This window comes from Rhineura floridana, chromosome 3 (genome assembly GCF_030035675.1).
Source record: "Rhineura floridana isolate rRhiFlo1 chromosome 3, rRhiFlo1.hap2, whole genome shotgun sequence".
Lineage (NCBI taxonomy): Eukaryota > Metazoa > Chordata > Lepidosauria > Squamata > Rhineuridae > Rhineura > Rhineura floridana.
This window is the reverse complement of record NC_084482.1, coordinates 215,303,397-215,328,154: the sequence shown is the minus strand read 5'-3', so window position 1 is coordinate 215,328,154 and position 24,758 is coordinate 215,303,397. Positions and strand designations below refer to the sequence as shown.

Sequence of the window (24,758 nt, the reverse complement as noted above, 5' to 3'; positions counted from 1 at the left end):
ATTCCTCCTACTCTGACAAAACTCCGTGCAAGCTCAAAGGCACGCAAGCTTCTCATTATCTGGGGAGGAAAGCTTCTTCTCAAGTCGCTTTTGGCGAATTTCATTGGCTCAGACAATGTGGTTTCGTGGAGATAAATATCTGCAAATGAGAGAAATGTTGTTCCTCACCTTGGTTGTAAGATGTTCTCATCCTTTGTAGAAAGGTAAGAAATGGCCAGGGAGAATCCATTTTTTTGTAAGGGAAAAGTTTTACTGGGGGACAAAACTACAGTCCCCTTGCATCCAAGCAGAGCTTCAGGCCTCATCAGATTCAGACAGTGCAAGTGAAATCAGAACAACATTATACTGGGTGTTGACAGGCAAGGAATAGCATCCCTGTGGTGACACCTGAAGCATCAAACTCGACCCCGAAGGTGTGCAGTGCCTTTTCGTTCCTTTCTTAATTTATTTAACAGAATTTGTATACGGCTTAATCATAAAACCCTCTAAATGGGTTACATAAAATATAAAAGAGACATCAGAATTATGAATAAAAGTCAGAAATTCAGAACAAGTTGACCTTTAAAAAAACCCTCAAGATATAAATGAAACCAGCAGTTAAAAAGATATGTTACAGATTTCAGGATCTGGACGATATTTTGTCGGTCTCCTTTCAGCCTGTTATCTGTAGAGGTGGCTCTGCAGTAGAGAGACCTCTACTGCCAGTTATTGGGTCTGGATGGACCGGATTAACATATCTGAACACTTGGTTATGAGCACATGCGTTACCATGGGAACAAATGGCCAGTGAAGCTCTCCCCCTCTCACCTGGCTTGGATGAGGTGGTTAGTCCAAGGTGAAGCTGAGAGCTTTAGAGGAGCGTGAGTGCTCTCTCTGTGTGTCTGAACCCGAAACCATGGCTTTGGGGGGCATCCCTGAAAGCCTTATGGGGAAGCAAGATCTGTTGGACTGATAATGCTGGGAGACCCTCCATCTGATGCCAGGTTGAAAAAATATATATATAAATAAACCATGTGTCCTAAAGACACAACAACCTCCACTGACCTTCATTCTAAGGAAACCAAATCCTAGGTCGGAGACTGTGGCATGGGCATTATAAAATATAGCAGCGCGTCAAAGGGACCTACCTAATATCAATGGGCAGGGAGTTCCAGAGTGTAAGCGCTCTTCCGTCCATCTACTCTTTTAACCTCTGGCCAAGTGAAAAGGGGGGACGTGCGCCTGACTTCAGTGTGTCTTTAAAGATGGTCCACGAGGTTTGGCTGCTTAGAAAATGAACCAGCCCCAGAGAGCAGATTACACTTCAGTTCACTCAATGGCACACACAGGCTGGGTATATATATAAAAAAAGGTACTCTCAGCCTTCCTTTTTTAAAATCATCAAGTTCCTAGTCCTTAACGCCTAGCAGACCCCTTGAAAGTGGGCTGACAATGGCTGTGAAATTTGAGATGCAAGAGAGGCAGGTGTCAGAGCTTCAGCCCGCAGAGGTGGGGTGGTGGTTTCAGGGACCCCTAGAGCTCCTTGTCTCTTCCCCAGATTTGCAAATGCCATAAAAAATATGCAAAATGTCCTCCATAGACAGGAATGTAGTTTTTTGTGAGGGGAGAGAATACAGAATACTATTTGCTTTTTAGCCAGACCTAGTTGTTATCTTTATCAGATATTCTCATAGAAGACATCCTCAAATGATTTACTGACGATTAGGAATAAAGAACAAATTGTTATATTATATAAAAATGTACTAAAGTGTACTAAAGAGCAGAAACACAAAATCACAAACCCTTCAGTGAGAAAATCCCTCTTCCAACCAGATCTCATGTCTGCCTAGGTGTTGTTCACCAGTATCTGATGATTCCCAAATCTCCACTCCTGTAATTCCAATGATCCAACACAGTAGTGGAGTCATGACAAGGGAAAGGGCCTTTTCAGTTGTGGCTCCCAGCTTGTGGAATGTTATCCCCAGTAAGCCCCGCCTGGCACCATCACTAATATCTTTGCTGGGCCAGGTAAACGCTCTTTCCCCAGAGATTGGTTGGGCTGTGGGTGGCTGGGGTGCCGTCACACTTGCCAATATTCATATCAGAGTGGATCATCACCAAACATTTTGTGTTTAATCATGGGTCTGTGGCAAATTGTGATTGTTGACAAGATCACCTCAGTATATTCAATTCATTGTTGAACAGTGGTCAAATGTTGGAAAGGATTGATGGTGAGCCTACTGATCACGGCATTTGCTTGCAGAGGGTGGTGGAGGGTGGATGGAATTCCTAGTTTTGCCCGCCGTGTCCTTCCAACACCACTCCCTTTCCACCTATGGGGCATTTGCTGCTATTCCTGTCCTGGAGATGTCTGCCGATTACAACGTCCTCTGGATTATTTTTTTCTTGAAGGAACACTTCAGTGAGAAAATTCCCACTGCATCTCATATTTGCCTAGCAGTTGTTCACCAATATCTGATCATTCCCAACACCTCCCCTCTCGCAGTTCCAATGATCCCACTGACATCCCCAAGTTTTGAACAACTTTCGCCCCATTTCGAATTTGCCATTTTTGGGCAAGATCATTGAGAGAGTGGTGGCTAACCAGTTGTCAGCACACTTGGATGAAACGGATTATTTAGATCCATACCAATCGGGTTTCAGGACTGGACATGGTACTGAAACAGCCTTGGTCGCTCTGGTAGATGATATGAGGAGGGCATTAGACAGGGGAGAATTCACCTTTCTTGTCCTCCTGGATCTCTCAGCGGCTTTTGATACCGTCGACCACGGTATCCTGTTAGATCGCCTGGGGGGATTAGGAATAGGAGGCACTGTTTTACAGTGGTTCCGTTCCTTTCTCTCTGACAGGCATCAACAGGCAGCATTGGGAGATGAGGTTTCAGACCCTCGGCCCCTCACTTGTGGAGTACCACAGGGTTCTATCCTCTCTCCCATGCTATTTAACATCTATGTAAAACCGCTGGGAGCTATCATCAGGGGTTTTGGGCTGCGGTGTCACCAATATGCTGATGACACGCAGCTCTATCTCTCCTTTAAATCTTCACCGGAGTTGGCTGTAGAGACCTTGTCCAAGTGCCTGGAATCCGTGAGTGGGTGGATGGGAAGAAACAGACTGAAGCTCAATCCTGATAAGACCAAGGTGCTACTTGTGGGTGACAGGGGAAGGTTGGGTGTTGCTGACCTGAATCTTAATGGGGTAAAATTGCCCCTGAAGGATCAGGTCCGCAGCCTCGGGGTTGTTCTTGATTCCAAGCTGTCCATGGAGGCTCAGATTTCGGCAGTGAGCCGGGCAGCTTGGTATCAACTACACCTCATACGGAGGTTGCAACCCTACCTTCCTATTCATCAGCTCCCACTGGTGGTACATGCCCTGGTCACCTCTCGATTAGACTACTGCAATGCGCTCTACGTGGGGTTACCCTTGAAAACGGTCCGGAAACTACAACTGGTGCAGAATGTGGCGGCACGCCTGCTTACAAACAGCCGCCACCGTGATCACATCACGCCGGTGTTATTTCATCTACATTGGCTTCCAGTTGTTTTCCGGGCCCAATTCAAGGTGTTGGTCTTAACCTTTAAATCCCTATACGGTCTCGGCCCAGTTTACCTGAAGGAGCACCTCCAGTACCACCAACTAAGCCGCCCGACCAGATCAGCCACGCAGGGCCTTCTCTCCGTCCCACCAACGAAAACAGCTAGGTTGGTGGGGACTAGAGAGAGGGCATTCTCAGTGGTGGCCCCCACTCTCTGGAACTCCCTCCTGTTTGATCTTCGCCATGCCCCTTCCCTAGATACATTTCACCGAGCCTTAAAAACATGGCTCTTTGGACAGGCCTTTGGGGTCCCCGGGGTGGGCTAATTTCTTTATATTGTTTTAAAATTGTCTATTGATGGCCCTGTACTGCCGCTTTTTAAAATGGTTATTGTTGACTGCATTGTATTTTATTTATGTATTGTATTATTATGTATTGTTGAATTTAATGTTGTACGTCGCCTAGAGTGGTTTCGGCCAGATAGGCGACACAAAGATTAAATTTATTATTATTATTATTATAGGATGGTACAAAAGGGCTTTTTCAATGGTGGCTCCCTGCATGTAGAATGCTCTCCCCAGTGAGGTTCACCTGGTGCTCCGACTAAGATATTTTTGGCACCTTTCTCCAGGCATTTCTTGGACTATGATGATATTTGTGTTAGGAAATATTTTATTGCTAGACCCCAAAAAGTTGTTCAGAGATGCTAAATTGTAGTCAGAGCCAGTTTCGTTTCTTCCCATGAGAAATAACACCCACAGGCGCCTCTCTGGCTGGAATAATATCTTGGAAAGAAGATAAAGTGTACCCCCTCTGGAATGTTGTTATTTTCTCTTGCCTTGTTTTATTTATACACCCTGTACACTGTAACTTTATGTCATACCCAGCACAAAGAACGAAGTCTTCCCAAATACCTTCCTTATTCATAAGTTTTACGTCACACAGCTGAGTAAATAACTTTTACTAGCCCCATGTTTATCTTTCACCAAGTGTCAAAGTAACTCTAATACTCGCTTTTCCTCAGTTCTTATCTCACATTAAGTTTCTTAGATTGACAAGTGTATGAATTCCTTATCATCACCTCGCCTTTTAGAATTATGAGTAATGTAACAATATGAAGATGCGCTTGCTTTATCTATGTAATATTGTATTCCCTTTTGTTATGATTTTGCAACAATACCTTGTTTTGCTTATGAACCCTATTTAATGAACCTGCAATCAATAAACGTGGTTCTCTCTCCTGACAGACTGTTGCCTGTATGGTTAGAGATCGCTTCTTGATCAAGCAGTAATTGTGTGTGTCTATTTTATGTTTATTTTATGTTTATTGGTATCTGGCTGAACCACTGAAACAGGTAAATTAAATTACCAAGCTTGCACCCCTATTTAGGGGGGGGCGCTTAAATTTGAACCCTACATTTGCATTGGCAGTTATTGATGATTTGCGGCTGCCAAAGCTTTTGGTGCTGATTTATTAAGGGTTAGCTGTGGGGTTTTTTATGAACTGTTAATACATTTCTATTATCAGGCATTCCTTTTACTACTGCTTCATTTATTTGTTTGAATACTGATGAACTGCCAAATGATACAAAATATCAAGGTGTTATATAGGCAATCCGTTTGCTTATGGCATTTTTATACTATCCTTTGGACGGGAGGAAAAGCTCCCAGAGTAGCTTACAACTATCTTTTATATAGATACAGACAAGATATATGGTTTTATTTACACATATATTCAACCTGAGCATAACTTGGAGGAGTTCACAGCATTAACACCCCAACAGATCTTGGTCCCCCATTAGGTTTCTAGGGAAGTCCCAAAGCCATAGTTTGGGGGTTGAACTCACAGAGCAGGGCAACCTCTGTTCCCAGCTTCCCATCAACACGCTAAAAACACACAGGGCTCCCAGAAGAGGGAACCTCCAGCCAGGTGAGGGGGGAGGTATCACTGGCCATTTGTTCCAGTGACAATACATCTGCTGCTTGACCAAGTCTTTAGATATGTTAATCAGTACACCAAGGCCTCCTCTTTCATGATGATTGGCTCCTAGGCACGTGTGTTGTAGTGCACGAAGGGAGACACGGGAAAGGGGGCATGGCTGTGATGGGGCGTGGTGTGACTATCATGAAGGGACCCTGCACTTCTGAATTTGCCACTCCACTCCTGCTGGAGTCCAACAGCCGCTAAAGGGCCAAAGCTTCCCCCAGCACCTGGCATCAATTATCAAATCAATGGGCTACAATATCCACGCAATCCAACATAAAACACTGTTACAATCAGTACAAAACATACAGTGAAGCTGACTGCCACTCGCTCGCCTGCACGCACTGGGCAAGGACCGTGAGAACAGCAGGAGTGTAGTCATCTTGGACCCTCTTACCTTTTTGGGAGCAGGACCCAGCCAGGTCCCTATGTCTCCAGTGTCCTACGTGCCAATCAGCATGAAAGGGGTGTGTGTTAGCCCCTGAGAAGAGTCTTCTAACTGGCGTCCTTGACTTTTCCAGCTGATTGGAGCCAATCAGAGTGAAAGGAGGTGAACCAGCCGCTGAGAAGACACTTCTCAGTAGCTAACACACTCCCCTTTCATGCTGATTGGCTTCTAGGGACATCCGTCCTAGATGTGGGGATACGGAATGCAGAATATTATTTGCTTCTTAGCCAGACCTGGTTATCTGCAAGTCTATCAGATGTTCTCAGGGAAGACATCCCCAAATGATTTACTGAAAATTAGGCAGAAATAACTGGGTGTTAGAACAAATTTAACCCAAACTACCACTACAAGCTAAAACGATGAAACTGAGGTTATCATACCTTGGACACATAATGAGAAGACATGATTCACTAGAAAAGACGATAATGCTGGGAAAAACAGAAAGGAGTAGAAAAAGAGGAAGACCAAACAAGAGATGGATGGATTCCATAAAGGAAGCCACAGACCTGAACTTACAAGATCTGAACAGGGTGGTTCATGAGAGATGCTCTTAGAGATCGCTGATTCACAGGGTCGCCATGTTGAAATTGACTTGAAAGAACATAACAAAAGAGCACTGCTAACCACATGGAGCAACAGTTCTTGTCCCGTCTTCCACTGGGGCATTGTCTTAGCTCAACTAAGGCCTTCTCAGTATTTCTGCTTCTAACACATGCCAGAGAGGGGGAAAAAATCTGCCCTAAAGACAGAAATTCAGGCCTACTTCAGCCATGAGGTTCTTGGTCAAAGTTTTTCTTCCATTTCGCTTGTGAAAGAAACAAGGCTTCACTCTGCGTTTAGTTAAAGTCTGTCAGAGACTCCTTTGTTACATGCAATTGCAAGGAGAAATGACACAACTTGACAGAGTTTCCCCTGACAGTTCAAGAATCTCTCTACCCCCTAGCAGACTTCAGTTGATAATTAAAAACTAGCTCAAAGATACACAGAGATACTACTTCTTCCTAAGTCAGCCACGTGGAAAAATACAGCCTTAAGGAGAGGGAGATGTTTCTCAGCTGACTACAGTTAGGAGTTACATTTCTCAAAACATCCTTACTCTTTTTGCAGCCCCTCCCAAACCCATCAGCATGTACTTTTACTTGATCAGAGTTTGAGGCCTAGTCTTTTTGTTTCAACATGCTCCACAGCTTCTGGGGTGATCACCTTCCTCAGACACACAGATTTCAGCTCAGTACCACCCCTTCCCTTAAAAAAAAAAAGGAAGAGTAAATACAACCATCAAATTAAAACTACTTTTCATGTGTGTTGACTGCACAAAAACAATCACCAATCCAGACCTTGAGAGCACCACCACGGCACAAAAACATAGATCCAAAGACATCAATGTATGCATTAATTTGATGGTGCTCTTCATGGGATACAGAATCAAAATCTTGCAAATTCCAGAGGAACAATTTTAATTCTATTGCATTCAGCTTTTAGCCAAACACCACGGAAAAGCCAAGAGTATACGTCTGGGTGTGGGCTGAGTGTGTGGTGTGGGGGGTAGGTGGTTTCCCTTCCTCTCCATTTCTTATAGCAGGGCTGGGGGACCTCAGGCTTCAGATCTGAATGTGGCCCCCAGGCCTGACAGTCCGGCCCTTGGAATGCAACCCGGGCCATACTCCATCCCTTCAGGTCACATCCCTCACTAGCTTAGCTCCAATCTGGAAGAGGAATTAAACTATGTCAGATTCATATTCCTCATTCCAACCGCTTACATAGTTTTTTCTCCTGTGGGAATTCCTTGATGAGAATGAAACTTACTAGTCACTTGTTACCTAAAAGACCTCCAAATGGCTTACATTTACAAACATAAAGATAAATATGTTAACACTTTTTCAGCTCAGTCCATCAAAGGCCTGGGGGAAAAGTTAAGTTTTTGCATGGCTCAGAAAAAAATGTCAATGAAGGTGCCAGGTGGAAATCACTGGGGGGAGCATTCCACAGACAGGGAGCCATAAATGAGAAGGTCATTCCGATGACTGTCATTACAGAAGCTATTTTCACACTTCAAGTATTTATATGGTTTCACCCTTGTGTGATTTCTTTGATGAGCAGCAAGACTCAGCTTTCGACAGCTCTTTCTTCTGACAAAAGCTCTATCCTCACTCCAAGCATTTATGCAGTTTCTCCTGTGTGAATTCTTTGATGAGTAGTAAGACCCATCTTCCAAGAATTCCTTCCAAATTCCCAGCATTTTTATGGTTTCTCCCCTGTATGAATTCTTTGATGAGACTTGTCTTCCGACAGAAGCGCTTTTCACACTTATCTTATGCATGAAGCTCTTTCCACGCTCCAAGCATTTAAATGGTTTCTCCCATGTGAATTCTTTGATGCTGAGTGAGACTTATCTTATGTATGAAGCTCTTTCCACACTCCAAGCATGTAAATGGTTTCTCCCCTGTGTGAATTCCTTGATGCCAAGTGAGACTTATCTTATACATGAAGCTCTTTCCGCATTCCAAGCACTTAAATGGTTTCTCCCCTGTGTGAATTCTTTGATGCTGAGTGAGACTTATCTTATGTAAGTAGCTCTTTCCACACTTCAAACATGTAAAAGGTTTCTCCCCTGTGTGAATTACTTGATGCCGAGTAAGGCTTATCTTTTGCTTGAAGCTCTTTCCACATTCCAGGCATTTACATAATTTATCCCCTGTGTGAATTCTTTGATGAGAAGCTAGACTTTTCTTGTGACAAAAACTCTTTCCACACTCCAAGCAACTATGAGGTTTCTCCCCTGTGTGAATTCTTTGATGCCAAGTGAGACTTAGCTTATGCATTAAACCCTTTCCGCACTCCAAGCATTTGAAAGGTTTCTCCCCTGTGTGAATTCTTTGATGCTGAGTAAGACTTATCTTATGTATGAACCTCTTTCCACACTCCAAACATGTAAAAGGTTTCTCTCCTGTGTGAATTCTTTGATGCCCATTGAGACTTGTCTTCTGCGTGAAGCTCTTTCCACATTCCAAACATTTATATGGTTTCTCCCCTGTGTGAATTCTTTGATGAGAAGCGAGTTTTGTCTTCTGACAGAAACTCTTTCCACACTCTAAGCATCTATGCGGCTTCTCCCCTGTGTGAATACATTGATGAGCAGTGAGGTCTTTCTTCCGAAAGAAGCTCTTTCCGCACACCAAGCATGTATGTGGCTTCTCCCCTGTATGAATTATTTGATGAGATGTGAGATTTGTCTTCTGACAGAAACTCCTTCCACACTCCAAGCATTTAAATGGTTTCTCCCCTGTGTGAATTCTTTGATGAGGAGTGAGACTTACCTGATGCCTGAAGCTCTTTCCACACTCCAAGCATTTAAATGGTTTCTCCCCGGTGTGTATTCTGTGATGCCGAGTGAGACTTATCTTCTGCGTGAAGCTCTTTCCACATTCCAAACATTTAAATGGTTTCTCCCCTGTGTGAATTCTTTGGTGCATTGTGAGACTTCTCTTATGCAAGAAGCTCTTTTCACACTCCAGGCATTTAAATGGTTTCTCCCCTGTCTGAATTCCTTGATGAACAGTGACATTTATCTGCCGATGAAATCTCTTTACACATTCAAAGCATTCATATGATTTCTCCCCTGTTTGCTTTTTCCATTGAGTTTTAAGTGTTGATTTAGGATGGAAACCTAACCAACACACACGGCATGTACTTTCTTCTGTTCTATATTCTATTCTTTCTTGAATTGCAGTTTGATGGTAGATACTGCTCTGAGAAGATGTGGGTTTAGTTTCAGTTTTCATTCTCTGCTGCTCCCCCTTTATACATGAGTCTCTTTCTGGAAACTCCCCGCGTAGTTCTCCCTGATTCTCGATTTTGCTTTCACAACCTGTTGCAAACAAGAGAGGAAACTGTTAAGATCCTGAAGGAGAAGGGGAGCCTCCAATCACTGAACAACCAAACATCATGTTTGCATTCCAGCTTTGAACTCCAACTCTGTCATTCCATGATTCTATGCAGAACAGAAAAATCTTAACTGAGCAGCAGATCTTACCATCCATTTATGAGCCACTGTTAACACTGACAGCCAGTGTTCTATAGACTATTGGATTGGGTCCATGGAGTTCAGCTCCCAGCTGACAAGAGAAATTTAGATCACACATTTCTTCTTTTTTATTTCTTTTTGTGTGGCACTGAATTCCTCATCTTTTTAAGGATATATAAAAAATCCAGGCTTTCTCATTGGTCCAGATTTTTTATAAATCCAGCCTGGTCTGCATTGATATAGCTTGGGAACATTTTGCCCCCTTCTGGATTTCTGTTATATGGAAAAGAAAACTGTGAACATTTAAAAAAATAAAAATTAGAGAACTCCTGCTAGACCAGAAAAAGGGGGTTTGAGGTAGTAAGATAGAGGAAATGTACAATATGTTCATTATCATATTTACTATTATCGTCAACTATGCAGACAAGGAGCCTTACCGAAAGAGGTGACAAGTCGACCATTCTCCTCCATGACTTCCCTGTGCAGAGCCCTCTGGTCAGCATCCAGCAGAGCCCACTCCTCCTCCGTGAAACACACAGCCACCTCCTCAAAGGACACGGGACCCTGACAGGAAAGGGAATATTGCTCCTTACAGATAATATTTATGCTGTCGACTACTAAAATCAAGAAGGTTCACCAAGGAAGTGAGGCTGGATACTGTCTGGAAGAAATGAAACCTTCTCGAGTGGCATTCACAACCTCCCTAACAGGTAGCTTTCACAGAAGCAGAAAGAAATCCATTCAGGCCCAGGGAGGTAAACAGAGAGAGAAGCACCCAGGCTGCCCCCAGCCTCTCTCCCCCCCACAGATCCTTCCCCCTACCTGATCCGCTTCCACAGCAGCTGCTTCTTCTCCACCACAAAGAAGAGGTGACCGAGGAGGCCTTGACAGCAGAGTCCCGTCACCTGTGAGAGAGAAACTCAGCGGTGGAGCGCAGTAGCACCTGCTTGCCTCTGAGGTTAAGCGCTGTGTTTCTAAGCACACGCTGGCATTATAAAATACTACATATTTTAGCTGTTCCTACACACCGCAGAAACGGTTGTGTGCAAAGACCACACTGGGCCAGAAATCCAAGTTGTGGTTTATGCCCACAAGTCCTGAAAATACGTTCATTTTCCAACTGTGGAAAAGGCTGGGAACAAGCCTCCTTCCCCCACCCTCCAAGATTCAGAAGAACCATAAAGAATTCCAAAGATTTCTGGCATAATCAACAGAGGGAAAATATGTTCACTGCTGAACTGTGGAAAAGGCTGAGGAAAAGATTCAGAACATATAATCCTCTGAATTTCTGGCTTAATAAGAGGGAGATCAAGTCAATTCTTACCAAGTGAACTAGCGTGTCTGTCACTCTCCTGAACGTTCCCCCTTTGCAGAGAACATTCTCTGGCCCCTGACGGCGCCTTCGACTCCAGGAAACCAGTGGCCTCTTCTGCAAACAGACCCTTGATCTGAAAGAACAATGAGGATGTGGAAGGCAGTGTGAATGGGGCGAAGGATTAGAAAATGCATGGTAGAGGCAAAAGGTTTGGGGGCATTTGGGACATTCCTCCATGGATGATTTCCAGAAAGGTTTTGAAAAGATCTCCCCCTCACAACCTGAGCCCCTTGGAAGTATCTGGATGAAACCCTCTCTCACCTGCTGCTCTGCCTGCTTCTCATCCTCTGCCCAGCTCAGGAGGAAACCTTCGGCCAGGGCCACCGCCTGGGAAGTGGTCTCCACTCCACATTCCCTCACCCAGTTCTCCATCTCTGGTGGAAGGACAGCTAAGAACTGCTCCAGGATCACCAGGTCCAGGATCTCATTCTTTGTGTGTTGCTCTGGCTTCAGCCACTGACAGCACAGATTGTGGAGTTGGCTGCAAACATCTCGGGGTCCTTTGGCCTCCTGGTAGCAGAACTGCCTGAAATGCTGGCGCTTCACATCTGAGCTAAGAGTGTCCTCTTTACGCAAGAACCTCTGTGCTGTCCTTTCCCAGAATTCCTCAGGGCTCCCACCATGGATGATATATGGACCTCTTTCTGCTTCTGGGCAAGTTGAGTCTTCCATCTTTGATTTCTGTGCTCCAAGAAAGCCTTTGACAGAGTCCAAGAGACTCCTCCCTCTTCTGCCAAACACTGTCCAAATTGAGGGTACTACCAAGTCCTACAAAAGCCAAAACATTGTTTGCTGAGCAGATTATAACACTTTCAGGAGAGGAAGACTTTCCCTGAGGAAATGCAGACGAATCTGGGTAGCAACCAGGTCATCTTCGAGAAGAAAAGGCAGCTGAATGCTAAGACACAAAGCAAAGTGAGAAACGTGTTGGGGAGTTTCCTTCATGTGAGGTCCACAGATTAAGGTTTTCAGTCTAGCTGAGAGTCAGAAGATGCAACATGCCTCCTAGTGGTCTTTCCCCTACAACTCAGGGGAGCGTAGGAAGAACCTGTCTGCTGGATCAGGCCAAAGGCCCACTGAGTGCAGCATCCTCTAATGCCTCTGGGAAGCCCACAAGCAAGACTAGGGCCTAACAGCATCTCTCCCCAACTACGATTCCCAGCAACTGGTATTCAGAGACGGCCGAGCTGGATGGGGAGCTTCCTATGTCCTATATCAGCCTTGTCTGTGGGCATTGTTGTTGTGGCCCACAGGGGGAGCCCTGCAGGTGGATCCAGCCAAAGGCCCATCCAGTCCAGCATCCTGTTCCCCACTCCATGCTGTTGAGTATATCATCATCATCGTCATCTACCCTTCACCAGTATGTGAAGACAGTTTATATCTTTGAGAGTCTACATAGCCTATATAGGGTCAAGCACCACTGATACTGAATCTTAAAACTACTGACATTATTTGTGGTTGTATTTTGGCTCAAATCCATTCTCATTCTCCCAGAGTCATATCTAGCTGAATATCTGTAGACCAGGGGTACCCAAACTGTGCTCTGCGAGGTTCATTCATTCTGCAAAACTACAATTAAAGATCATACAGCGCCAATATGCAGCCTACAAAATTTTATTCACTGCTATCTACATACTTCAGACTATTTCCAAATTGGGCTCTGGGACTATCCCTTCATTTACACCATGCTGTTGGGTATATCATCATCATCATCATCATCATCATGTACTCTTCACCAGCGTGTCACCAGGTTGGGCCCCGACTGAGGGACCCTCCTTTGGGATGGGAGGGTGGAGCCCTTTCTGTGATCCATGGCACCCCCCGAGACATGAAATGAGCCCCCTGCCTCATCAGTGCATGTTCCCCACGTAATGCATAAGCGTAACTGCCTGCCATCACCCAAGATGGTGGCAGGGGTGTCCCTAAGGGGTTGATACCCCAGCCGCCATCTTGGGTGATGGAAGCTGCGTGTGCATAGCCCGCACGCCTTGTAAACTGACTCCAGAGGTAGGTGGGGTGGGTGGGCCTGTATCAGCCCTGCGCTGCCTGTATCGGGATGGGGTATTGGGGTGAACGGCACAGCCAGTACAGGCAAGCTGATGCCCAGAGGCTCAGTCATGCTTGGCGCCGGCCTTGGACACAACATCTAGCACAGAGCAATTCAATTGCTACAACTGGCGGAAAAATCATTAAGTCATCCACCAAGGCCTCCAGAAATTTTCAAGCGGTCTGTGGGGAAAACATACTGGGGACCACCGCTCTAGATCATTTTCTCATAAATGTGCCAGACTTATTGCTTGATTTCATCATTATGGAACCGATGTATGATACTCTGATATGAACAAGAATTTCGGTTTCTGCCCTTAAAGGTCCATACTCCCTTATTAAACGAGGTGGTGCCTTTCTATTGACATAATTGTGGCTGCAGATCCCCCATCAGGTGAATGATTTTTACATATGATTTAATTCCTGGCCCAGATACTTTTTTTTTACACGATACAATTTTCCTTGATGCAATCATGACAAATCCTCAAGTACATCATTTCTATGTGATATACATTCATTGCCAAATAATGACATGTGTCCATCATACTGAGGTGTCAAAGAGCAGAGAGCAACAGATTCCATTTGTGGTAGATTTCCATTCAGCATCTCCTAACTATCACCGAGCAATCAGGGAGAGCTACCCATTGCTGGCAAATGCTGAACATCTTGCTAGAGCCATCAGCAAGCCTCCTGTGGTAGCATTTCGCCAGCCTCCTAATTTGCACAGACTGTTGGTGAGAGCTGTGCTTAAGCCACCTATCACCAATCCTGGGTTTCATCCTTGTCACTCCAAACGCTGTATCACCTGTGTGTACCTCAGGGAGACAGCTACTTTCACAAGCACTGGACAGGCAGGACATATTACATCAAACAGAACATCACCTGCAGGTCCTGCAATATAACTTATGTCATCGAATGCAAAAGACCAGGATGTCATATCCAATACATAGGAAAAACCACAACTGACCTATGCACATGCTTCAGAAACCACAAATCGGCAATCTTAACAAAAAAAGTGGAGCAACCAGTTGCAAAACATTTCAACATTGAGGGTCACAGCCTGTTGGACTTTTCTATAACAGCTATAGAGATGCCAACAGATCCAGCAACATTGACTAAAAGAGAGAACTTTTGGAAATATTCTCTGGACACATTGGCACCACATGGCCTGAACCTGGAGGACAGTGTCAGGCTCCTTCCTGTCGATACTTTATTACGGTCAACGACCCATCAAGAAAAATAAAAATTACAACCAGTTGCAAACATATTGTTAAAATTATCACTAAACTAGTACTAGTAATATCAAGCAATTACATAGAAGGGTTAATAGTAAATAACTGTCTTTTACGTTTGGCTACATAAAAGTACTTAGCAACTGAAATCAAATGAGAGCTATTATCGCCAGATAGAAGCCATGACATCCAATGTTCAGGAGATCTATTGGGATGATTTTGCATATAAGGTACGATATATAGATCCCTTGTCTCAGCATATAGAGGACAAGCAAAGAGGATATGGGGCAGAGATTCTATTAAGCCTTCCTTACACAGACAGAGGTGTTGCGTTAAGGGCATGCCCTTAAATCTACCCTCCAGGAGCGCAGACTCCAGACAGTTGAAGCGGGCCTTAGAGAATGCTAATCGGTATTTGGGATTTGTTAAGACATCTAGATATGGCGCGTACTTTAGAAAGTTGAAGTCCAGTTTATGATCCTAGCCACCTGCTAGGATCCCACCTGTGGACACCGCCTTGTCACGGTCCTACCTCAGGGTTCTGCTCTCAAAACAGTTCTCTCACCAGCTCTAGCAAACATCTCACAAGATCCCACTGCTAGGCAGCACCACCAGACACTCCCTGTAAACAATAATACCTTGAGACTGTGCCTTAGTCTCCTCCTGGCTTATTGCTACTTTGTGTCTGGGTGCACTTACAGGCCTCAACCCCCCTCTATCTTTGTGCCTCTAAAGCAGCCTTTCCTAACCAATGTGCCTCCAGATGTTGTTGGATCACAATTCCCATCTTTCCTGACCATTGGCATGCTGGCTGAGGTTGATGGGAGTTGTGGTCCAACAACACCTGGAGGCACACTGGTTGGGAAAGGCTGCTCTAAAGATTACAGCCCTGGGTTGCTCTGGATACCTGAAGATGTTACACTATCTCTTCACCGCTGCCACCACTGATACTGTTTCCCAACCTTGGTATATGTCCTGCCCACCCTTCTGGTCTGTGTAACCCAGCCAAGGATCAAACGTTAGGTAAACCAAGAAATATTTATTTATATATACACGGAATAACAAGATTACTTAAAGGTTTAGTCAACAAGCGTGTGGTTTCATAAGATGCGTTACTCTTTATGTTTCTTAGTCATCAATCACCTGCCTCACTACCCGCCTAATCCAATCCACCCTCAAACCCTCAGAACCAACCAAAACAACAGAACCAATGCACTCAACTGTCATCCTCTCATTTATACCGTCAGACACTCAGACCCTCAGCCAATCATCATACAACATTCTCCAACATTCCAACCAATGTACTCCCCCCTCTCACTCAGTGTACGTACCACATATACTCTAATAAACCTGCACTTACCATATTTACAGTATTATATATACAGGGACATCACAGACAGTACTACCACTTCTTAGCTTCTGCAAATGAAGCCCCTCTGAGCATTCCATCCTCGAAGCTCTATAACTGCCACTTTGGTAACAGCATTTGTATGTTAGCAGCTAATGAAGGCGGAAACTGAAACGTTTTGTTGACACAATAAAAACCTGTTTTGTTAATCACAATTACATTTATATATATATATATATATAAACACACACATATATACATATATACATATTGGTATTGTTATGTGCCTTCAAGTCAACTATGACTTATGGCGACCCTATGAATCAGCGACCTCCAACAGCATCTGTCATGAACCACTCTGTTCAAATCTTATAAATTCATAAAGAGCTGGTATAGCACAGTGGGGAGGAGAGCCTGGCTGGGAGTCCAGAGTCTGTGAGTTCAAATCCCTGCTCAGGTCTCCTGGGTGTCAAGGGCCAGCTAAAGATCACCCCCACAGTGAGTGGCTCAGGGTTACATGCCCTGCCACCTGTGCAGACATGGGCAAGCTGCAGAGTCCCAAGGAACCCAGTTGCCCCCCAGCTGGCAGTTGCAGACAAGGAAGGGGCTGGCTTGTGCAGCTGTGGCAAGCTGAGCAGGCCCTAGCCACCTGGGGAGGACTAGCCTCAGAGGGAGGCAATGGTAAACCCCCTCAGAATACCGCTTACCATGAAATCTCTATTCATAGGGTCACCATAAATTGGGATTGACTTGAAGGCAGTCCATTAGATTAGACACACACACACAGACACTCATTTCATAGACTAAAAGAAGGACAAAAGAGCATTGCTCTCCACCATCTGCTGTCCGGTACACTTCCTCTGCACATGGAGGTTCCACTCCTCACACAGCGAAGGAGCTGCCTTACTGGGGAAGAGCAAAGTTTCACATGGGGAAGCTTCCTGTTCCCAGCAATGCTGGAGGGGTCCACAAGCTTTGCACCCCACAGGAACTGGAATCTGCACACTTGCACTGCAGAGGTTTTTCCTCCTCCCTCCATATTCCACCTTTTTGTGCCCACTTTCTTAAGACTTTCTTGCAGGGGTGGAGTTGTCTCGGGTGTCAGGGGTCTTAACGTTTTGGGGAGCAGGTTCCCTATGTCTCCAGCACCCTATGAGCCAATCAGCATGAAAGGGGAGTGTGTTGGCCAATTAGAAGAGGCTTCTCATGTGCTTCCTTCTCCTTCCCTGCTGAATGGAGCTAATCAGAGTGAAAGGAGGCGAGTTGTCCAATGAGAAGACTCTTCTCAGTAGCTAACACACTCCCCTTTCATGCTGATTGGTTCCTTGGGACGTCTGTTTTTGTGAGAGAAGGCATTACCAGGGATCTCACTCTCAACCCAGTACCAAAATACATTAAAGGCCCCTGCACTTCTGAATCTGTGACTAAACTAGTGCTTCCACGTCCTGCTTGAAGAATCTCCCCCTCTGATCCAGGCCCGCCCTCCACAAAAATGCACCAGGATGGAGAGATTGGTATTAGGGGGTGGGAAGGAGGCGAAGCAAAACCACCCCTAAGACCCTCCACCTTCTCAATCGGTGTGACCCCCTTTTCTCCCCACTTTGCTTGCGGACCTCCCCCCCCTTCCGCAGGCCCCTCCCCTGCAGCCCTGGGACCCCTTTTCCCCCCAATGCAGAATGGGGAGCTCACCCGATCCCCGATGGGAAAATGCAGCCCCTGGGAAAGAATGAGAGTCTGGCCGCCAGAAGCAACTTTCATGCTTGCAGCGGCTAGGTGGACAAAGACTCGCCCCACCCACCCCCGCTCCCATTCCCCGTCCTCTCTAGGAACCCAGTTCTGCGTCCTTAACCCTTCCGCGGCCAAGCAGCCTCCTCCTCTCTGAAAGGAAGGCGCATTGAAATGCTTCGCCTCCTCCCCGGTGCCTGTTTCCCCCTCACCTGAGGAAGCTGGCGGCGACAGCGCTGCGGTGGCTTGTTTGTGCGTTTATTCTGCTCTCTCCGCCCCGCTTGTTCCTCAAGGCCGAAACTCTTCTCCGCTGTTTGTTTATCATGCATTTATATTTTATATTTAAGTAGCTGGCGTTTTGTTTCTTTGGTTTGCCTCTCCACCCCCACCTTTCCCTCCCCAGGCCAAAACTGATATATCGTTTAATGAATAAAAGCATTTACATACCGCCTCCTCGTAAACCAGGGCTGGGGGACTTTTGGCCCTCCAAGTGTTGCCGGAGGACACCCCCCCGTCACAGGAATTGGAGTCCGACCACATCCAAAGGGCCAAAGTTTCCCCAGCCCTGTCCTGAAATGTCAAGGCAGGGTTCCCCAAGAGAAGCAGAATCCATTCAAACAAAGAAACAGCAAAAATAAAATGCGTGTCTGCTGAAGCACGTCTGAAACGGCTGCCTAGGCCTCCCAGCCTCAAAAGGCATTCGAGAGGTGCCTGAAACGCTCTTGGCCCCGGTCCCTCCCGGCGGATTCAGTCTAGCACAGGAGGGTCGACTGGTCGCCTCCAGAGTGTGATTCAGTCTTCACCGCGGGAGGAAGGGTTCCTTCGGCCTTGAAAGAGGCGTGGTGAGGCGGCTCCTCAAGAAACCGGCCTTGGATCCCTTGGATGGGATTAACTGTGGACCAGTTGCAAATACGCCCTTCTTGGGGAGGGTGGTGGTGGAGAGAGTCTTGGTTGGGCAGGTGCAGGGATGCTTGGATGACACGGATTGATTATTTAGATCCATTCCAATGTGGGTCGAGGCCCAGCCATGGGACTGTGTCAGCCTTGGCTGCCCTGATAGATGACCTCGACAGAGAGCGGGACAAGGGGAGTGTGGTCTTGGTCCTGCTTCTTGATCCCTCTGTGGCTTTCGATACAGTTGACCATGGTATCCTCCTGCACCGACTCCATGGAATGGGAATTGGGGGCACCGTGCTATGGTGGTTCCAGCCCCACCTACAGGCCCAAGTCCAGAGAGTAGCGTTGGGTGATTATTTTTCACCCCCACTAGAGGTTGTGCTATCGGATGCTGCAGGATACCATCTTACCCCTAATGCTATTCAATATCTGTGAAGCCACTGGGAGCAGTCATCAGGAGTTTGAGGCCAAGGTTTTACTGATAATTCTAATGTTTTGTAAACCGCTTAGATGTTTTTACATTCAAGTGGAATATAAATCTTGTTAAATAAAGAGTAAGGATGCCTGCCGAATTTCTGCTGGGAGAGTCTTCTGCAGCACGGACCCTTCGTTGCTGAAATGAATTTGGGGAATGAGAAGAAGAGCAGGCTTCTCTGCCTCTTCTGTGTCTCCCACTCATATTCTCGGCCAGCTGAAAAGGGGGAATTGGCACAGATATTGTTTGGCGAGGAGATGGAGGCAGTAAAAGGTGGAGATTCATAAAAGAAGAGGGGACAGAAGAGAGGCGGAAATGAGGGTAGACACCTCCACGTTCCCTTGCAGCATCTGAGGGCTTCTTCTGCAGTACAAACCCAGATGTTCATATTATGTATGAACAGAGATTGAATGTGTATGAATATACACAGTGCCTTGCAAAAGTAATCAGACCCCTGACCAATGCTCTCATATTGCTGAATTACAAATGGTACATTGTAACTTAATTCTGTATGATATTTTATTTTGAAACACTGAAACTCAAAATCAATTATTGTAAGGTGACATTGGTTTTATGTTGGGAAATGTTTGTAAGAAACAAAATACTGAAACAAGTTGCTTGCATAATGTGCATAGTGCAAGTGAAAAAAGCACATTATCCTGGGTGTTAAGTTGACAAGCAAAGAATGGTGTCCCTGTGGTGACACCTGAAGCATCAAACTCACACCCTGAAGGTGTTATGTGCCTTCCAGTCGATTATGACTTATGGCGACCCTATGAATCAGCAACCTCCAGTAGCACCTGTCATGAACCACCCTGTTCAGATCTTGTAAGTTCAGGTCTTTGGCTTCCTTTTTGGAATCAGTCCATCTCTAGTTCGGCCTTCCTCTTTTTCTACTCCCTTCTGTTTTTCCCAGCATTATTGTCTTTTCTAGTGAATCATGTCTTCTCCCCCTGAAGGTGTGCAGCACCTTTTTGTTCCTTTTCTAATTTATTTAGCAGAATTTGTATACGGCTTAATCACAAAACCCGCTAAATGGTTTACATAAAATATAAAATAAGCATAATTATCAATAAAAGTCAGAAATTAAAAACAAGTTGACATTGAACAAAACTGAAGATATAAATGAAATCAGCATTTATATTTATTGTTATAGGATTGGGGGAGGGTCTGGATGATCACTGGGGTTGCCCTTTCAGCCTCTGATTTTATCTGTAGAGGTGGGTCTGCAGTAGAGAGACCTGCTGAACAGGTCAAGCCCGTTTCTTTGTTCAGTTATTGGGTCTGGATGAAACTGATTAACATATCTAAACACTTGCTTATGAGCACATGCATTGTCAGGGGAACAAATGGCCAATGAGGCCCTCCCCTCCTCCCCTGGCTTGGGTGGGGAGGTGGTGTGTGTGTTACTCTGAGGTGAAGCTGAGAGCTTTAGAGGAGTGTGACCGCTCTCTCTCTCTGTCTGAACCCGAAACCATGTCTTTGGGGGTCTCCCTGGGGAAGCAAGATCTGTTGGACTGATAATGCTGGAAGACCCTCCATCTGATGCCAGGTTGTATACATGTATAAATAAACCATGTGTCCTAAAGACACCACAATCTCCACCGACCTTCATTCTAAGGAAACCAAAGAAGGTAAGTACAGGAATACCTGGTAGTATCTCACCTCTCGGAGACTGTGGTTTGGACATTATGAAACAGAACAGTACAGCAAAGAGACCTGCCTCATGTCAATAGGCAGGGAGTTCCACAGTGTAAGAGCTCTTCCGTCAATCTCCTCTTTCAGCTTCTGGCCAGTTCATTCAATGGCATACACAGACTGGTTTTAAAAAAAGGAACTTCCTGGGACTCTCAGCCTTTTTTAAAATCATCAAGTTCCTAGTCCTTTAGGCTTACCAGACCCTTGAATGTGGGCTGACAATGGCTGCGAAATCAGAGATGTGAGAGGGAGGTGTAGGAACTTCAGCCCTCAGAGATGGGGGGTTTTTCCAGGGGCCCCTAGAGCTCCTTGCCTCTTCTCCAGATTTGCAAATGCCAGAAAAAATATGCAAAATGTCCTCCATAGAGAGGAATGTAGTTTTTTGTGGGGGGAGGGAATACAGAATATTTGCTTTTTAGCCAGACCTGGTTGTTATCTGCAAAGCATGTATCAGGCGTCCTCAGGGAAGACATCCCCAAATGATTTGAAAAAATGGACTGCCTTCAAGTTGATTCCGACTGGTGGGCGACCCTATGAATAGGGTTTTCATAGTAAGTGGTATTCAGAGGGGGTTTACCACTGCCTTCCTCTGAGGCTGAGAGGCAGTGACTGGCCCAAGGTCACACAGTGAGCTTTCTGGCAGTGTGGGGATTTGAACCCTGGTCTCCCAGGTCGTAGTCCAACACCTTAACCACAACGCCACACCAAACCACATCCCCAAATGATCAGGCAAAAATGAAGGACAAAATATTTTTGTTATAATATAAAAAGCACCTAAAATGTACTCAAGAGCACACACAGAAAATCACAAGACCTTGAATGCGAAAATCCCCCTCCTTCTACCAGATCTCATTTGCCTGGGAGTTGTTCACCAATATCTGATCAGATTCTCAAATCTTCCCTCCTGAAATTCCAATGAACCAACACAGGAGTGATGACAAGGAAAAGGGCCCTTTCAGTTGTGGCTCCCAGCTTGTGGAGAACTGCACTTTTGAATGGGAGCCAGGGTCTTCGACCCCCTTACCTTTTGGGGAGCACGTCCCAGCCAGGTCCCTATGTGTCCAGTGACCTATGAGCCGATCGGCTTGAAAGAAGTGTGTGTTAGCCACTGAGAAGTCTTCTAACATGCTTCCTTGTATTTTCCTGCTGTTTGGAGCCAATCAGAATGAAAGGAGGCGAGTCAGCTGCTGAGAAGACTCTTCTCAGTAGCTAACATGCTCCCCTTTCATGCTGCTTTGCTTCTAGGGACATCTATTGCGAGAGAAGGCATGCATGGGAAAGACTGAGGGGTGGGGAGATGATGCAGAGCAAGCAAGCACGCGAGGGGTGGCGGCTGTGAGGGGCTATAGCATGACTATCATAAAGGGACTGTGCACTTCTGAACTACTGCCCGTTAGTGTCCAACTGCCCCCAAATTGCCCAGCGTGCAGTGCCCCAAGCAGGCAGCTCCCATTTAGAAGCCCCAGCAACGCCCCTGGCCACCACTTGCCAGGCTGCTGACTTGTGGAGAACGGGAAAGACCATGATCCCTGCTGCACCTCCCCTTCCTAGATAAGTCCTCTATAGAAGGGGTTCCACAGCATGTCCACGTGAAAGACCCATCTTGATTTTTCAGTGTATTTTTAATCCTGCTTTTATTTCTTGTGTTGTATTTTGTTACATCAATGCAATAAAATACAGTATGAGAAATAAAGGATGCAATAGAAATACAATTAAAAATCACACAGCAAGCTGGCACAGTGCAGGCAGATCGATTATTAAGTGGCCCTCCAAGACCATCAGCAATTTTCAAGGGATCCATGGGGGGAAAGGTTTGCTCTATGGCTAACCGTCTATACTTTGGGGCTGGTTGTGCCTGAATTGCCTCCGTTTATCTCCTCTGTAAACTGGAATTCTCTTAGGGAGGTTGCACAAATGAGGACATAAACATAAACACTGGAGGCCTTCAAGAGGCAGCTGGACAGCCTCCCATCACATACGCTTTTAAGCTGGATTCCTGCCTTGAGCAGGGGGTTGGACTCAATGGTCTTACAGGCCCCTTCCAACTCCTCTGTGAAAAACATTTGTTGACAAATGGTAGTTCCTTGGATGGAAAACACACAATAGAGCTTGCAGTAACACATGTTGACTTCTGCACCGGGTTCTTTGGGGGGCAGGGACCCTTGCTCCCTTGGGATGCTGATCTGTGAACTCTAATGGGGTTCCCCTTCGCATCCACACCAGATTTTTAGGTTGTCTTCCACTGCTGTGCTGGAGAATGCATTAACTGTTTTGGTGTAAAACAAAAGTTTTTAACAGGGTGTTTGTGTTTTTTTAAAGGAGGGACATATTTTGTTTTCAATTTCTGCTTAACTCACCATCTGGCTTTTTCTGCTAAAAGATTTTTAATGGAGATTCTGTTTTCTAGAAGCAATTAAGGTGCAATGGAAATATTTTAATCTTTGTTCTCAGAATGCCGAGGCTGGGTTTCTTTTTCTGGCAGAAGAACTCTGTTCAAACACAAAGGTATGTCAGCTTGTCATGACCTGGAGAGGAAAGCCTATTTGCAAGTAGCTGTTGCAGAATTTCATTGGCTCTGACCATGTGGTTTTACGGAGATAAATATCTGCAAAGGAGAGCTGTCTCTAAGGGAACGCTGGGCTCTGTGGGAAGGAAGGACGGGTTAGAAATGTTATTCCTCACCTTGATTGTCAAGTGTTGTGGTGGCTCATCCACTAAGGCTACAGGGGCACAATCCTCCCAAGGAGGGTATTAAGCATTTTTTAAAAGATCTCCCTGAAACCTCACATTCTTGTCCCGTACACACACACACCTGCCTGCCTGCTTTCTTCCAGGGAACAGGTGCATGTGGTGAAAGCACATTTTTTAGACCTGGCCTCGCTGTGATCCTGTTCGGAGGTTGAAGCAGTCAGCGCAACTTCAGAATTTGGAAGGAGGTCCGCGGGGAGGCTTGGCACTGATCCTTTCAATCTCAGAATCAAAGACTTCCAATCCTCCCTGCAGCCTCTTTCCAGGCTCTGCAACCTCAGCTTGAAAGGGGTGAGCCGCAGGGAGACTTGCAAACCCCACCCTGCAGTGATCCTTTTGTGAGTTTTAAAGGATTGGCACAAGGCACGTTTTGCAAGTGCAAGGGGTTGATGGGTGGGGCATCATATGATTGACAGACGGGTTGCCCTGCCACCTGTCAAGGTTGGCTGCCGGGTGGGGCCAGACAAAGACCTTGACCCTGGAGCCAATAAGGCTTCCCAGCCCTGTGCCAGGGAGCGGTTGGGGAAGGGGCCTGATGGGCAGGGAAGGAGCCAGCCCTACCATTGGGCAGACAGCGGACCCTGGGTGTCAGGAAAAGGCAGCCACTGTTTGGGCACCTCATGTATGATAATTATTATTTTCCTGCCCAGGAGGCAAACAGGCACTTGTGGGATTTTCTGAATTGGGGAGGTGTCAAAATGTTTTGTTGAGCCTTGGATACTCTGCACCAAGGAGGGAAGCTACATTTCCTCCTCCGTCTCGGTCTGCAAAATCTTCAGTGTCAGCTTTGCTGAAGGAGGTTATTTATTTATTTACTAAATTTATGTTGTGCCCTTCCTTCCAGAAGGAGCTCAGGGGGGCAAAGAAAAACAGTAAAAACACTCTAAACAAAAATATTTTAAAACGTATTAAAACAAAGTATCTAAAACATTTTAAAATAAAACATCTTTAAAAACACCTTTTAAAAAAGCTTTAAAAACATCTTAAAAAGTAATTCCAAAGGTTGTTGGTAATATAAGCTTTCGCTAAGACATAGAAATGAAAACGGAGTCTGTACCTATTCAACGAAATAGGGAGAGAATCTAAACCTTCCCATTCTTTTTCCAGTCATGGAATATCGATCGTAGGGATTCTCCCACCTTTTTGGGGTCTGTAAGCACCTACAGAATTTACGGAAAGTGTTGTGGATGCCACCATAAGAGGTTTTTTTGCGGGGGATGAC

General features: G+C 45.6%; 1 protein-coding gene across 6 annotated transcripts; it reads right to left on the bottom strand.

Annotated features, from left to right (window-relative positions):
* Positions 1 to 577: 577 nt before the first annotated feature.
* LOC133381573 (oocyte zinc finger protein XlCOF6-like) lies at positions 578 to 18,538 on the bottom strand. 6 transcript variants are annotated; one of them, XM_061620859.1, is made up of 6 exons: positions 18,166 to 18,538; positions 11,629 to 12,135; positions 11,317 to 11,440; positions 10,815 to 10,897; positions 10,430 to 10,556; positions 578 to 9,836 (listed from the first exon to the last, which is right to left on the bottom strand). In XM_061620859.1, exons 1-6 carry the CDS (start codon positions 18,256 to 18,258, stop codon positions 8,314 to 8,316), a joined length of 2,457 nt encoding a protein of 818 aa, XP_061476843.1. In that variant the 5' UTR covers positions 18,259 to 18,538; the 3' UTR covers positions 578 to 8,313. The 6 variants fall into 6 exon arrangements, with proteins under 6 accessions (XP_061476843.1, XP_061476848.1, XP_061476847.1 ...); XM_061620864.1 differs by having other exon boundaries at positions 11,629 to 12,265; positions 18,166 to 18,224; XM_061620863.1 differs by lacking the exon at positions 18,166 to 18,538 and adding an exon at positions 17,931 to 18,138 and having other exon boundaries at positions 11,629 to 12,265.
* Positions 18,539 to 24,758: the final 6,220 nt, after the last annotated feature.